Below are 17,006 nucleotides of genomic sequence, written 5' to 3'. Positions count from 1 at the left end.
GTCAAAAGGCAAACTGCAAAGAGTAAGAAGAAAGGAGATAGAGAAAGACTTACAACAGACAGCCTTCTCAAAGAGTTTAGCCACAAAGGGAGAGAGATATGGGATGAGAGCTAGCAGGCATGGATGGATCAAGTAAGGGCTTTTTAAGGAGAGAAGAGAGGTGGACATGTTTATAGGTGACAGGATAGCAGTCAGTAGACTGGAAGATTGAAGATTAGTTAAATAGGGATGATAAAGGGGGGTCATTTTGCTGAAGTAGACTGGATGAAGAGGGACCACTTGTGCACAAAGTGGTTTTTCCTTTGGCAAGGAGAAGGGTCACCTCTTTGTGCAAGACAGGGATGAAGAGGTAGTACTGAAAGGAATCGAATGATATGAGACAAGGAGGAAGGGAGAAGAGTGAGTTCTTCTAGATGGCCTGAATTTTTTCAGTGAAATATAAAGCAGCATTCTCAGTTGAGACAGTGGAAGGATATTTGAGGAAAGATGAAAAGGTTTAGAAAAGTCACTGTGGTCAATGGGGATATCAATAACGTAGCAATAGGGAGGGCCCAACTGAGATTACTGTAACAAATTTGTAGTGAGTCTCATCAGTATGGTTTTGTGATTTTCTCCAGTTTCATCCACCAGCACAGGAGTATGCGAAGGCAGTGCATAGCAAGAGTAATCCAAGACTGAGGTTTGGCAGGGAAAGATCTTCAATAGGCTAAAGAAGCAAAGGTCTCAAGAGAAGAGTACACTATAGAGCTGAAGTGGTTCACCATAGCAAGATGAGAAAAGGGATGAAGTCTAGCCAATATAGGGGTGACAGCCTGGGAAAGAACTGAGGAATAGAGGGAGGGGAGGCCATGGTGGAAACAAAGAATGGGGTATGGAGCTGTAGGGCAGAAAGAGTGGTGGAACAACAACTGATTATCATCAGATAAAGGAATGTCAGAGTTCGTGAACATAGAAGCAGCATTTTTTTGTAATAGCAAAGAAGTAGATGTCCATTGAATAAGCAAATCGCCATACATCAATGTGATGAAATATTAGTGCATTATAAAAAATGGTGAATATAAAGAATACAGGGAGGCATAAGAAGACATATAAAATGTTTAAAAATAAAGTAAGAAGAACTAAGAAATAAATATTAAAGTAGAAAGAATAACAATAAAAAATGGAAACTGTGTAATTATGACCAAGCCTGATTTCAAAAAAGAAATATGAGAATGTACCTCTTCTCTTTTTTACAGATGTGGAGAAATATGGGTGGATAACACTGCATGTACTTCTAGTGTCATGCTGGATAGAGAGATGAAACTGGAATCAAGAAGACTTGAATTCAAATCCTACATCATACATACATACTTACTGGTTGACTCAACCTGTCTCAATCTCAGTTTATACAACTGTAAATGTTAACAATAGTACGTGTTTCATAGAGCTGTTGTGAAAATCAAATGATATAGGTAAATTGTTTTGTAAACTTTAAATCACCATATAAACGTATATTATAACATAATATAATAAATATAAATCTATATAAATCACTATATAAACTTTATTATTAACCGATTAATGTGTTCATTAGTTTGACTGAACTGCTTTTCCTCTCTCATCTTTCTTATTATTTGTTTAAATGATGGTTCTTGGTGTGGACGGGAGAGGGATATACTGTGAAACGAAGGTGATGTAAAAACAGAAAAAAAAATATCTCCTCCAAATATTGTTTTATATGAAGCAGTTCTAATGTGGAGGAAAAGGGAAATTTATCTAAAAAGATCAATGTGAACATATGGGGAACTCATCAACCAACTCAGATCCAGAAGGAGTGAAGAGAATATTGAAGGACTTCAAGATCACATGGGGATTCATGAAAGAATTGGAGATCTTTAACCTGAGAGGACAAAGAAAGATATTCTTCAATAATCTGTAGGGCTATCAGGTGGAAGACAGATTAGCTGTGTTCTGCTGCAGAAGTTGGAACAACAGGAAGAAGATTCAGAGGGGCAGACAGGTGTGCTGCAATTGGAGCTATCAAAACTGGAATTGACTGCCTTGTGAGTGAATCTCACTTGAGGTCTTGATTCAAGCAAATGCTAAATGATCGCCTATTAGGGATGTTGTAGATGGGATTCTTTCCTAGAAATATTAGACGGCTTCTGAAATTCCTTCCAACTCTGAGATTCAATGACTTGGGAAGTAGCTGTTTCAAACTACAAAGCTATACAACATTACTGGGTAGAATTCACCTTTATAGTCATCTGTGGTAATGGCTGTGTCATCATCATACTCCTCCCCCTCTTCCTCTGCCTTCTCCTCTTCACAAGATCGAGACCAAAAATATACAGGATGATGAGGAAATTATGGTTCATAGAGATTAAGAAACTTTTCCAAGGTCGAAAGACAATAAATAAGAAGCAAAGATGGCATTTAAATAAAGATTGATCCACTTCATCCATGTGGCCTTGCAGTGATGTTATATAGCTAAAAATCATGGGATGTAACAATCTTCTGAATACTCAACAATTCAGGTGACCTAGGGGGCAATGTGAAGATGCATGGTAGATGGAGGTAGGCTGCAGCATATTAACAATGATGAGCTGTACATGAGAAGTGTTACAAAAGTGCCATCAATACCATGGGTAACCAGAGTATAGGATAACAAGACAGTCTGAGTTCTATGTAAGTCAATATCAAATATCAAACTATCTGGAGTAAAGTGTTCAGAGCATTGCATAAATTTTTATGTTGTATTTATGGGATGAAACAGATAAGAACTACATAGGATAAGAAAGTTTGGAGAGACTATGATGTGCACATACACATCAGTAATATCATGTATCTGACTGAAAATTAAAGTATTCATATAAGTAAAGTTAATGGAGCTCCTCGTTCCATTGTCACCTAGATATGGTTATGATTAGGGATAAAGAAAATAATTAAAGCAGATCAGCAAGAACAAGCCTTTTCTCTCCCATATGAGATCTATATTCCCAGACATTATTACCTATAGATGAATAATGATTAGGTCACAATAAATGAGGTAGGTTCTAAGGATAAGCTGATATTATATAGCCCTAAGCCTCTGAAGCTGCTGCATGCAGAGACTGGTGCAGAATGCCTTTTTAAAACTAAAATCAGGCAGTTCCAACATCATACATTCCCAAACCAATGGTTCCCCTGTGAAGGATCTCTTATCTCTCTACCCAAGAGTATCTAGGACAGCAATTCCTCCTCCTCTTCAAGGTTCTTCCTAGCTATACTTTAGGATTCTTTGCTTTAAAAGGGGACAGGTGGGGCAGTGAGGTGGTACAGTAGAGAGAGCACCAGACCTGGAGTCAGGAGGTCCTGAGTTCAAATCCAATCTCAGACACTTGTCACTTACTAGCAGTGTGACCCTGGGCAAGTCAATTAACCCCTACTGCCTCACACAAAAAAAGATGGGAGGAGCAGGCTACTTTCAGTCTCTCTTCTTCAGTATTCTCATTTGCAAAATGAGTCTCTGTTCCTCTTCGCCTCTCACTGCCTAGTGGCAACGACAACAAAATGAAGTGATGACAAGATCAGAATGAGGTAGTTCCTGCTTTCCTGCTTCCTGCTATTCCGCAGTTTTTGCTCTGAAGGATTTTTATCCTGGTACTGGAGTTAAGTACACCTCTTTGTAGCAGGCCCCTTGGATTTCACCTGTTATTTAACATTGAAACCTGATACATTTTGGTTTTAAATACATAAATTGTTCCAGATTTCCATGTTTACTTATAAAATTTATATTAACTTTCCATATTTACTTATAAAAATACAAGTTGAAGTTTGCAATAAATTTACTAATAAAAAATCCTACCTTTATCATTCTAGAGAGATCACCAGCATCTGCTAACTCCAGAACTATGTTTAGTTCATTGTCTTCAATGAATGAAGCATAATATTTAATTACATTTGGATGATTCAGTTGCTAAGAAAGAAAACAGACAAAAATTAATATTTCCTTATTCTACAAATTAATTTCCCAGCTTATGAAAGCCTATATAGAGCATTTTATTTTGTAACAATATATTATTACTTGACAATTCAAATATTTATTGAGCTTTGCCTACATTTGGGGTAATACGGGTAAAATGAAGACAAGTAAGATAGAAATTATTCTTTGAAGGAATTTGCAACCTAGTAACTAGGTTAAAATAATATAGCAACAACAATTAACATTTATGGAGTGATTTACAGTTTATAAAGGCAAGAATTATCACTCTCATTTTACAGATGAGGCAACTGAGACAGTGTAGGTTAAGTGGCTTTTCAAAGGTCTCAGAAATTAATAAGATCAGAATTCAGGTCTCTTCTAATTCTATTACTTTTACCACTACACATTGCTGTCTAAAGGTCAAATGAGAAATACAAAGTGCTAGGAATTTAGAGGAAGGAGAGATTATTTACGGTTGGGAAAAGTCAGAAAAAAGCTTCATAAAAAAGTAGCTGAGATGTACCTTGAAGACACCATAGATAGCAAGAATAACATTAGCAATGAAGGAAGAGGAATAAAACTTTAGTGAACACAAATAATTCAATTTAGCTATAACTCTGTATATGTGGTAGGGAGTACAGGGCACAAAGCTGTAAGTTTAAGTAGCAGTCATATTGTGAAGGGGTTAAAGGTTTTGAAAGGTTTGAATTTAGGTCGTTTCTTAATCCCTACAACTAGGGTTCATAATCTGGGGTCCATGAACTTGTTAGATAGATATAGATATATATAGATAGATATGCACATATATATATACACACACATACAATATATGTGCATATATATATACACACATATACACCCCATCTATACATATAACATATTTTTGAAAACTATTTCAATATAATTGGTTTCTTTATAATCTTGTGTATCACAATCTAGGTGTCATCCTTAACTCTTCACAATCTTTCCCCACCTACATCCAATCAGTTGCCAAATCTTATTGATTGTACCTTGTGAACATCTCTTCTATACACCCCCTCTTTTCTCCTCTCCTCTCACTCTAGTAGTTCTCTATCACTTCTAGAATAAAACAGAAAATCCTGCTGGCTTTCAAAGCCCTTTATAACCCAGTTATTCCTGTCTTTTCAGTCTTCTTACACATTGTTCTCTTCCACATAATCTGCAATTCAATGGTATTGGCCTCCTTGCTGTTTCTCACACAAGATACTCTACCTTCCAAATTTTTCATTTTTACTGGTTGTCCCCCATGCCTGGAATTCTATCCTTTCTCATCTTCATCTCCTGGCTTCCCTGAAGCCCCAGCCAAAATCTCACTTTCTACAAGAACCTTTTCCTGATTCCCTTATAACTAGGGCCTTCTCTTTATGATTATCTCTCATTTATCCTGTCCATATGGTCATTTAAATGATGTCTCCATTATTCTGTGAGCTCCTTGAAAGCAAGGACTGGTTTTTGTTTTTTGCCTTTCTTTGAATCCCCATGCTTAGCACAGGGCTTGGCACATAATAAACAGTATAATAAATGCATATTGACTTGACTTAAGAAGGTGACCATAGATTTCACTAGTCTGCCAAAAGGATTCAGGACATAGAAAATCTGAAGAACCCCAGTACTAGACGATAAAAATGGGAGTGGCAAAATTTAGGAAGTTTAATTTGGCAACAGCATATAAACAGACTGGAGGAAAAACAGAGGTGGGGAGACAAATTAAGGGGCTATAGGAACACCACAGGCAAAAGATAATTGCAACCTAAACTAGGGTTGTGGCAACAGAAATGGAAAGAAGGCAGGCTCAAGAAAAAGATGGAGCTAAACTCACCAGGAATCTGCAGTCTATTGGAATGGGGAAGAACAGGGAAGAATCAAAGCGATTGTGAAATTTTGGGGCAGGATGACTGGGAGAATGGTGGTGTCATTAATAGCAACATATAAAGTGGGAACTCAGAGGAAGAGCTGAGATTCAAGGTAATAGGATAGTGAAATCAGGAAGGATGGTGGCATTGGTTTTAGGTATGTTGGTTTTGTAGTCTCATATACTGAAAGAACGTAGGACTAGACCTTGACAGAGAGAGTAAGATTAAAGATATAAATGTTGGAGATTTTTTATAAAGAGAGTAATTAAATTCTTAGGAGAAGACAAGATTATTTAAGAAGAGCCTATAGAGAAAGAAAAAGAAAACACATTATTGAGAAACACCCAAATTTATGAAGGATTATTGGGAAGACAATCCAGGAAAGAAATGGAAAAAAGAATGATCAAAGAGGTAATAAGAAATAGAATAGTTCCACAGAAAAAAAGGTAGAAAAAAAATTTCAAGGAGAGAGTAAACAATGTCCAATGTTACAGTGAGATCCAGGAATAAAACTTAGACAAATGACTTGAATTTGACAATTAGGAAGTTACTTTCTAGAGCAAGATTTTTAATGCGGGGCCCATGTAGGGGTCTGGTAACTTGGATGGGGAAAAAATTCATTTCTTTTCACAAACTTTTGTTTTCCTTTGTAATCCTATGTATTCAAAAATTCTGAGTCTGCTTCGGGAGACTGTCAAAGGGGCAGTGGGGGCATATATCAGATTACAAAAGCTTAAAAAGTATTTTTTTTCAATTCACAATTTTTTTTTTCTTCCTCCCTATCATCTCCACTGGGAGGAAAAATGGAAAACAAAACCTTTCTAACAAATATGCATAGTCAAGAAAAACAAATTCCCATAATGACTGTGCACAAAAATGTATGTTTCATTTTAGATGTTCAGTCCCCCTTCAAATTTCTCTCAGTTGGTGGGTCACATGCTTCACCACTGGGTCCTTGGGAAATACAGGTGATCACTGCCTTTATCAGAATTAAGTTTTCCAAAGGCATTCATTTTTATAATGTGAAAGTTGTTTTGCTCTTATTCAACTTTCCTGCTGCTCTTATTGCTACAAAGATTCTTCCTACAGTGAGTCAAAACCTATCCCCCCCTAATTTCCAACCTTTGGTTCTGGAGTTTAGCACACTAGAGCTAAACACAATTATGACCAACATTTAAAGTTATAGGATAATAGATACATAGAATTATAAATGAAATTTGGAGGCTACTGACTACAACCTCTTCATTTTATAGATGAGAATACTGAGACACAAAGTGATCATGTGTCTTGCCCAAAGTCACAGAGCTATATTTGAACCCAGGTCTTCCTGATCCAAGTCCAGTATGCCCTATCCACTATGCCACCTAGCTGCTCTTGATGCAATGTTATCTTTCTTTAAGTCTAATCCCTATTAATTCATAAAACATTACCCACCATGGTGGGTAATATACAAAGACAAAGATCCCTACCTACCATCGAGGAGTTTACAATCTAATGCACACAAAAGTTACTCACATTATATTCAGCTTTCAAAAGCTTCTCTTCTCCCAGCTAAATATCCTCAACTCTTTTCCTTGTTTCTCATATTTTAAGGCTTCTAGGACCCTTACCAACATGGTCACTCATCTGGGTTTCTTCAATTTATTCCTCCTAAAAGATAATGCTTGTAGCTTAACAGTTTTCAAGATGTGAGCTAATAAATTCAGAGTACAGTAGGACTATCACTTAATTTGATCATATTTCTATTGATGCTAGTAAAGTTTACATTAGCTGTCTTAGCAGCTACTTCTCAATTATTAAATCATACTAAACTTGCAGCTAACTAAAATTCCTAAATGTTTATATACACAAACTCCTGCTAGGTTAGATTTCCTTCATTTTACATATTTACAATTACCCCCCTCCAAAAAAAACCCTAAATGTGGCAATTCATATTTATCCTTGTCCATTTTAGTCCATCAAGATGACTGTCATATTTCTGTGAGTCCGTGTATTATTAATTAACCCTTTCAAATGTTATCATCTGTAAATTTCATAAGCACGCTTCTTGAGTCTTCATCCAAGTCACTGATTAAAATATTAACTATGCCCACAAGTACAGACCCACCAGGAGATCCCCTTCACCCCCCCCCAAAGGCTGAGATACTGATTCATTAAAATAAGGTCTATATAAGCTTTAGAGGCAGGAGAGACCTCAGAACTCATCCAATCCAATTCAATTCTAAGCAGCAGACATTTACTAAGTACCTGCTAAGTGAAGGCAGAGTGCTAAGATAAAAAAAAATACAAAACCAGAAACAAAACAGTTCCAATACTCAAGGTGCTTATGTTATTGGAGGGTATAAAAATGTAAATAAGTAAATAAACATGAAGTATAAAGTCATGCAAAGTAATTTCAAGAGCAAGAGCGCATACCTAAATTGTACTTTGATGGAAGCTAGGGATTCTACAAGGTGAAAAAGAAGACAGCAGATGTTCTGGAGAGGGGGCATTGCTTATACAAAGGTACCCAGGTGAATAATGGAATGTTTCATATAGAGAACAGCTTAGCAGGCCAGTTTGATTGGATGAGAGACAAGTTCAACTCCCTCATTTTACAGATAAGAAAACAGAGGCAGAGAGGGTTTGAGATTTGCCCAGTCTCACAGCTACTAAGCAGATCCAGGATTCAAACCCAGGTTCTGACACTACTGCATTCAGTCCTTTCTCCTATATCCAATTCAATATTCTTCGCATATGGGTGTGTTTTACCAGCTATGACTCCACCTAAGGACTATTAAATAGCTCACATATTCAGAAAGATAACAAAAAAGACTGGTAAATAATCTTGCTGAAATCAAGGCACATTGTACCTACAGCATTTCTACTAGTCTAATAACTGTCAAAAAAAAAAAAAGGAAATGAGTTTAACACAACTTATTTTCAGTAAATCCATGGGGGTGCCCAGTAATGATTGACTCCTTTTAAAGGGCTCACCAACTATCTGTTAGAATTCTACTGCATAATTTTGCTGAGGAATCAAGGCCAAACTCATTAGTCTATGATTTGAAGAAATCATCTTTTTTTCCCTGTTATGAAAATCCTCACATTTGCCTCTCTATATTTTTCTGACACTTCTACAATTCTCCATAATTTCTCAAGAATAACTTAAGAAGCCAGTAGGTGCTAACAGTCTAACTCTGCAAGACATCGTATGTTCAGAACTTCAGATTGTTCAGAATAGGTTTAGATATTTCAAAAAGAAATTCCAGGAAGAAAGGAAACCCATACTAGGATAATAATTTTTTTAAAAAAATGGTGGGAATAAGATTATAAAATAGATGGAAGATTCATGGATCAGAGTGAGGTGCTGACAACACCCGGTAAAGCAGAACAGGTAGAAATGGATGCATGGCCTGATCTGACTTGAAGCCCATGATGCCACCAGAATTGGAGAGAGCCAATGATATGGAAAAGGAAGGTCTCATTTAAGCAGAAAGTGGGACCTTCTCTTTAAGGCTAAGGAAACTTTGCTTAGAGAAAGGAAGCAAGTCACCCTTCACAATCATCAGAAGATCCTAAGTCGGTATCTAGTATCTGCCCTTCCCAATTATTTACAGGTTAGGGAGTTGGCAGATCTGATAAGAAAATAAAATAAGCTTTCTCCTTGAGATCTTTAAGTGACAAGTGGTCAATTCATGCTGTATCTTTAAATAAAAGAAACACTGGATAATATACTCATAGAAGATAAGCTACCTCCACAAGGACTAGGTGGTCTGTTAAAGTTTTTATGTGATATCTCTTCATTCAATTTAATTTCAACCACTTATTAGGTATAACCTACAGGCAAAGCATAGTGCTATTTTTCTTCATGTTTTTAATTGCGAGTTTCTGAAATTGAAGAGTCAACTCAATCAAGTTTTGGCTAATGAATATGCAGAGACAAAATATCTTGTCAACTCTAGAACATGGGAGGTTGGAAAGAAGACGGAAGTTGACTAAATCTAGGATTAAGTTCCATAGCAAGTCTGATGTATTTTACCTTATATAAGTCCTAAACCTTTCAAGAGCTCAGGTTTTTAATTGAGAAAATACGGTTAATACTATATATGTATATAGCATCAAAGAATTGTTGTGAGGTAAACTGTCATGAAAAAATTGAGAAGTACTAAAAATAAATGTGAATTTCTACTCTATTGTGCGTGTGTATGGATGTATTTGTCTATGATGAGGATGAGGAAAGGCCTTATATAATGGGAGGTAGCATTTCAGCTGAGTCTTGAAGGAAAAGTAAGAATTCTAAAAGGCAGGTATGAAGAGGGAAGACATTATACAAATGGGTGACAAGCAATAAAAAGTCAGGGAGATGGGAGCTGGAACGTCATATGTGAGAAATAAATAGAAAGAAGGCCAATTCGGTTTGGACTGGAACAGCAATTGGTCTTTCAGTTTGAGTTGTAGCAGAAAGGAACTGTATAAGAACCTGAGGAAATGCTTTCCTGATCTAATTATTGAGCTGACTCTGGAAAACGAAGGGAGCAGTGTTTTGTTTTAACTTTGTATCCTTCTAAATTGATTCTTAATCAAACTGGTTTTAACTATACCTTATGGCATCTTAAATTTTGAACCTGAATCCTGCATCATCATCTTCCAGTAGGGATATTTCAACTCCCTATTATCTTTATACTATTTCCTGTCTGAAGGTAATTCTCTTAGATGAGGAAAACAGAAGCTAAATAAATGTTAAGGAATTTTGCTTTCACTATATTGTCTTATCATTATTCTACCTTGCCCAAGTTATGGCTCTGTTAAATTTCTGATTCTCTTCTTTGTCCCAAAATAACATAAAAGAAAAATAAGCCTTTCTGTTGTCTTAACCATTCTCCACCTATTTCACCTTATTCTAAGAGTTAGTGTTTCTGCCATTATTTCTAAAAAAAAAATTATCTTTTTTAAATTTCACCTTCATTTCTGAATAGATCCCTTCTCTCTCCCCTACCCAGCAAGTCATTCTTTAAAACAAAGAATAATAAAGAAAAAATAGCAGTTCAGCAAAATTAACCATCATATCAGCCAAATCTGACAGTATATGAAATGTTTCATATCCATGGCCCTTTATCTCATTTTATCTTGATGACAAAGGTAACTTTTTTTTAGTGACTTTGGTCTTGACATTTTTCTTAAAGGACCCTGCAATATTTTAGTTTTATTCGTCCTCCATTAACTGTTCTTGCAAGTAAAGGAGATATAGATATTTTCTACATATAGAAAATATAAGTAACTACAACAAGCTTCTTTTTAATCTAATTTAAGTTGGTATTTCATTAAAGTCCCTCCTTTTCTTCTTCATCAGAATTATTTTCTCTCTTTATATGGAATTTCAGACTATGGTATATGACCTACCTTTTCTTTGAACCCTTTGAAATCTGTTCTCCAAAAATCTATGAGACATGTCAAAACTATGTCCAACACTTTCCTCATCTATCACAAATTGTATGATGGAATGCCAATTCCACATAAGATTCCCATTATTTCCATTTCAGTGACCAGCTTCTTGTTGCTGATAAACAGGTATAGAATGGCAGTTATCCCTTGGCTTCCCTCACTATTTGAATTTTTCCCACATTAAAACTGACCAGAGAGGTATTTTTTTCCAAAGCAAGGTACCTAACTTCCCTCTAGAAAAAGCATATTTCCTGAAACAAATTCTAAACAATCACCAGGGCAAGAGACCATGGAATAAGTAGCTATGCTTGTGCCTACCATCAAAAAACTTTCCCTCAGTTTAGATGCAGACAGGAACAAAGGAACAGCTAGCGGTCAAGGTATATGTTAAGAATGGATATGTAATTAGGAGTAGAGAATGGAACCAGGTGCAGGCTGAAAAGCCTAAGAGTATATCTGGAGATTACCTGGCATACACCTAAAGGCAATACTTCTAATCCAGAACTTCTGAACTTTCACTATATTTAAGGTGGTGATCTTTAAGACAGTTATATGCTGCAGTGAATAGCGTGTTAGAGCTGCAGTCAGAAAGACCTGAGTTCAAATCCAGCCTGATACATCATTTAACGTCTGTCTGCCTCGATTGCCTCATTTGTAAACTAGGCACAATAACAATACCTACCTGTTGCGGTAGTTCTGAAAATCAAATGAAATATTTGTAAAGTGCTTTGAAAGTGGTATATAAATGCTAGTTATTGTTGTTGTTATTACATTCTACCAAAGATAGGACTAGAGGTAGGCAAAGGAGAGCATGAAATGCCAACATGGGAGGCTGATGGGGTGGACTAGGATAGACACAACGGAAAACACTTTTAAATATTAGAAACGTAAAAAAAAAAACTCCCCTTAACAGGCAATATAAGTATTTTGTAATAAATTAATTCACAATGATTACAGTAAAGAATCAAAACCTCTAGTGGTCAATATATAGCAAGGTAGAATTTTTAAAACTGGTCTTGGTTGTATAAACCTTTCAGTTCCTGGTCTTAGCATTTCTAACCTTGATCCAGCTCCACATGCTCCACACTCAATCTTGTGCAACTTCTATAGCTATACTGCCTTAGGAACATAAGTAGCCTAATCAAAAAATGCCTGAGAACAGATGAATAATAACTTAAGTCTTGAGTACATAATCTTAGTATATGAGACACAATCTTTAAGTGCTCTCTATATCTGTTCTGCACATACCTGGAAGCCAATTTCAAAAGGAATGAAAACACAAACACACACACACACACACACACACACACACACACACACACACACACTCTTTTCCTTGTGTCATTTGAACCATATTCAACTCTTGCTTTCCCTAACCATATATGTACCCTTTTTCCAAGTCATAATTACTCATTTGTAGCCATATGCTAATTTTACATTAAAATGCAGCTCTGTAGATCTGTATAACTGGATTGTAAATTCCTTATGGTCTTTTGCTTCTTTTTGTATCCCCAGCACTTAGCAAAGTGCCTGACACATAGCGACACTTAATAAATGTTTACAGTTAATACAAGGTGCCAACATTCTTTCTACTGAGATTCAATAGTACCAAGTACTGCTTGAAACAATTTTTGTGTTCAGTCGTTTCAGTTGTCTGACTCTTCATGACCCATTGGGATTTTTGTGGCAAAGATACTGGAGTGGTTTGTCAATTCCTTCTCCACCTCATTTTACAGAAGAGGAAACTGAGGCACACTGGATTAAGTGACTTGGGCAGACTCACATAGTTAGTGTCTGAGGCCAGAAGATGAGTCTTCCTGACTCCAGACCCAGCACTCCATCCACTGTGCCACCTAGCTACCCTTGAAACAATTAGGCTATTAGTTATATCTTGGAATTCTTTTCATTATATAAAGATGAAACTGGATTCGGGCGAGGGTGGGAAGGACCTGGGTTCAAATATGAGCTCTGCTACTTACTACCTAAGCAAGTCACAACTTTTAAGGCCTCATTTTCCTCATCTACAAAATAAAGGAACTGGTGTAGGTAATCTCTCCTTACATCTTTCAATCTTAAAATTATTACCATAATCACATTTAGCATAATGGGATTTTTTTTCAAATCTTGTCTTACAAATATGTTATAATTAGCCCTTGCTGTCAATATAGTAAAGCATTTTCAAATTTTTATGTAGTACTTACTTTAAGGAGATCTATTTCTTTGATGCAGTCAGCACGAGCCTTGGCATCCATTAAATCAAATATCTATTAAAAAATCCATGAAAACATTTTTAAGTGAATAGCAACCAAACATAAATAAAGATGACATGCATAGGCAATTATAGTCTATGTATAATTCTGATTGTTTCAGCATATTTTTCTTAACTAGGTATTTATTGTTCTCCACAATCCAGCTCTAACCTACCTTTCCAATTTTACCTTGTATGACTTTTTCATGAAATCTACATTCCAGCCCATCTAGGCTAACTGCTTTATTATCATCCTATGTTGCCCTGCTGTATATATGTTTAAGCCACTTACCAAGCCTGTAAAGTGTATTTCTCCCCAATAAAGTCCTTTTTCTTCCTTGAAAGCTTGCTGTCTCCTCCATAAATCTTTCCTAATCTCTGTTCTTATCCCCCAGGCAAAAGTTTTATCTCTTTCAAATTTTCCCAGAACAAATTGCATATCTTCTTTGTCCCTATCACACTGTATCTGGTAGCATATTTATTTGTATATATGCCCAAAAAAATTCTTAACAGTTCCTCAGCAACAAGGAGTGTATAGTTTTTGCCTTAGTACTTTACCTAGCAATTCACAGTAAATGTTTGTTGAATTGATATGCAATTACACCTACCACTAAGTTATTTTGATTAGTTCATCATTTTAAGACACAGTGTAGATTCAAATCCCAGTTCTGCCATTTACCACCTATGTGACTTGGGTAAATCATTAACCTCTCCATATCTTAATACCTTTATCTGTAAAATGAGAGATTTAGACAAGATGACTTCTAAGAAGGCACTTTCCACCTCCAAGTTCATAATCCTAGATTGCTTAATCCTAAAGATATTCAATAGTAAAAATGAAAAACAAAGTTAAAGTTTTCTTTATTTAGGTCTTAAATTCTGAAGATTTGCATAGAGTACTCCTCATGAGACATATAATATAGATGAAAGGAACCTTAGTAAAGACAGAGAGCACTCCAGGCATGGGGATGGGAGATGAGCAGAATGTGGAGGAGCCAGAAGAAGGCCAGCATGGCTGGATCATAGAAGTCTTGGAGGCGAGTCAAGTATAAGGCACAACTGACAGAGGCAGGTTATAAAGAGCTTTAGATGCCAGGGGATTTTATCTTGCTTTTAGGAGAAATAGGAAAACACTGGAATCCACTAAGCAGTAGGATAACATAGTCAAACCTATGCTTTAGGAAAATCACCCTGACAGCTGAGGACAGATTGGAGCGAGGGGAGACCTGAAGCAAGGAAACAATGAGAAAGCTACCGCAATAATCTAAAGCATATCTAAAGCAATCAAAGAAGGAGAACATGGAGCAGAACTTCAGATTCAGAAATCTTGAAGGTGGAATACTTTCAAGTGATAGTGAGGTCCATCAGTGGATGACTGAAACAGAAGCTGAAGTCAGAGAACTCAAATGGATATAGAATTCTCTGAAATGATTATGAGAAGTGGCTGAATGGGAAGGCTGTCAGGTGCCAAAACTCACTGAAGGAAGGTTGGAGAAATGTTAACAGATGACAAGATCAGGAGAAGGGGACATAGTAAGATGTCATGAAATTATAGGAGCATGTGTTTATAAATAGGAGGGATTGTAAAAGTCCACCAGTTCAAACATTTTCAGTCGCAGAAAGTGAGGACCAAAATAAGTTCAGGGACTTGCCCAAGGTCATGCAATGGCAGAATCATCTCTCTGCCTACTGATAGGTATCTCTTCTTCCTTCAAGGCTCAGTTAATCTCTGCAGCTCAAAATAACCTCTCCTTCTCCATAGTTTCAGGAGCACTCTTCCAGTCACTCTGTTTGTCCTTTTTACATTTCACCTTGTAGATATATATTTGTGTACCTAATTATCTCATCCCATTCGATTAAGCAGCTTCATGGCATCATCCTTGTGCCCCTGGCACAAAGCACACCACCTTGTAGATAGCGGGCACTTAAACTGACTGTTGAATGTAATTGAGTTCCTTAGTGAACATGGCAGAACAAGGGCCTGGAAATGGCAAATGGTATGGAAGATTATGTAAAATATAAGAACTAAAATTGCCTTCTAGGTTTATAGTTTTATGATATAAAAAGGAGGAAAAGAAGCAAAAGCATTAAATATTATAATATTCTAAATATTCAGAGGTCAGAATCCAGCTATCTCAACAATCCTGAACACAAACACACACAAGGAAATAAAAGTTATTAGGTATTTTCCCTAACATTTTTTGTGTCATGGACCCCTCAGGCAGTCTGGTGAAACCTATGGAATCCCTTCTCAGAAAAATGTTTTTAAATGCATAATAATTATGACAACAATAACAACAATAAAAATTTACATAGGACTTACTATCTACCAGGCATTGTGTTATTCCCTTTACAATTATCTCATTTGATTCTCAACAACTCTATGAGGTAGGCGCTATTGTTATCCTCATTTTACAGAGGAAGAAACTGAGAAGTTAAGTGATTTGCCTAAGGTTACAAAGCCAATAAGTATCTGAGGCTGGATTTGAACTCAGATCTTCCTAACTCCAGGACCAGTGCTCTATCTGATATGCCACCTAGCTGCATAAAATAGCAAAATACATAAGGTTATAAAGTAAACCAATTACACTGAAATACAGTTACTAAAATTTCAAGAACAAAAACAAAAACAAAACAAGTTCATGAGCCACAGGTTGAGAACTCCCAAGATTACATAAAAAAAGTTTTATGATAGCATATAGTTGTCACAAAACCTATGCAATTTATTCCAAAAGAAAGGTAAAGTTACTATTAGGCTTACAGATTGGTCAATTTTATCTGAAATGTAGCAATAGACTAGAAGACACATCAAATATAAGGAGAAGTGACAGGCAATAGCAGGACAAGAAAGAGCTATATGTCAGCAGAAAAATCTGGTGCCATTTAATATAGAGAGAAATAACCTTATATAGCTCAATAACTCCATATGGAAATCATAATTACAAAGTATAACAAAGTAACTTTTCAGGGGGATATTCCTAATTTATCAAGAAGAACAATTTATATGAAATCCAGGAAGCAGTACTTATTTTGGAAATAATTCCTATCAAAATAGAATTAGTTCTGGTATTAAAAGGGGAAAATTTCAGTTACCTGGAAAATCAATTTAGTGAAATAATTCATTCCCCAATGATGTCAAATTATTACTGTAATAACACTTCTTTAGAAAACATTAAAGACAGAAAACAAACATAAACAGAAACATTAAAAGCAGTTAGTTAACGACCATTCTGGAAGCAAGAAACAATGCAAGAAATAACAGATATGAAGATTTAGGTGCATTGATTTACTGTTAAATAAGCAGAAACAGGAAAAAAAAACCATAATGATTAATGGAAATGGGAAAAAAAAACAAGAAAAAGCTCAAGAACACATTCTTTGACAAAAATTCTATGGATACTTGGGTCTTCAGTACCACTACTGTATTATTCTACGTTAAAAAAATAAATTTGTATTATCTTTTGTTCTTACATCTTCTATATTTCCCCCTATGCTTCTTTCCTCCTTGCAGACATTC

General features: G+C 36.0%; 1 protein-coding gene across 3 annotated transcripts in view; it reads right to left on the bottom strand.

Annotated features, from left to right (window-relative positions):
- Nucleotides 1–17,006, bottom strand: part of NEK7 (NIMA related kinase 7) — a 200,820-nt gene that overhangs the window by 63,532 nt on the left and 120,282 nt on the right. For 2 of the 3 annotated variants that reach the window (XM_036756145.1, XM_036756146.1), the window contains 2 exons: nt 13,443–13,505; nt 3,827–3,937 (listed from right to left, as the gene is read on the bottom strand). In XM_036756145.1, the coding sequence (XP_036612040.1) occupies nt 3,827–3,937; nt 13,443–13,505 (174 nt within the window). The remainder of the gene's footprint in view (nt 1–3,826; nt 3,938–13,442; nt 13,506–17,006) is intronic. The other variant, XM_036756147.1, reaches the window with a different exon arrangement.

Source organism: Trichosurus vulpecula, chromosome 4, assembly GCF_011100635.1.
Source record: "Trichosurus vulpecula isolate mTriVul1 chromosome 4, mTriVul1.pri, whole genome shotgun sequence".
In the NCBI taxonomy this organism is placed as follows: Eukaryota; Metazoa; Chordata; class Mammalia; order Diprotodontia; family Phalangeridae; genus Trichosurus; species Trichosurus vulpecula.
Note: the sequence above shows the minus strand (reverse complement) of the source record. Positions and strands in the feature narration are given on the sequence as shown.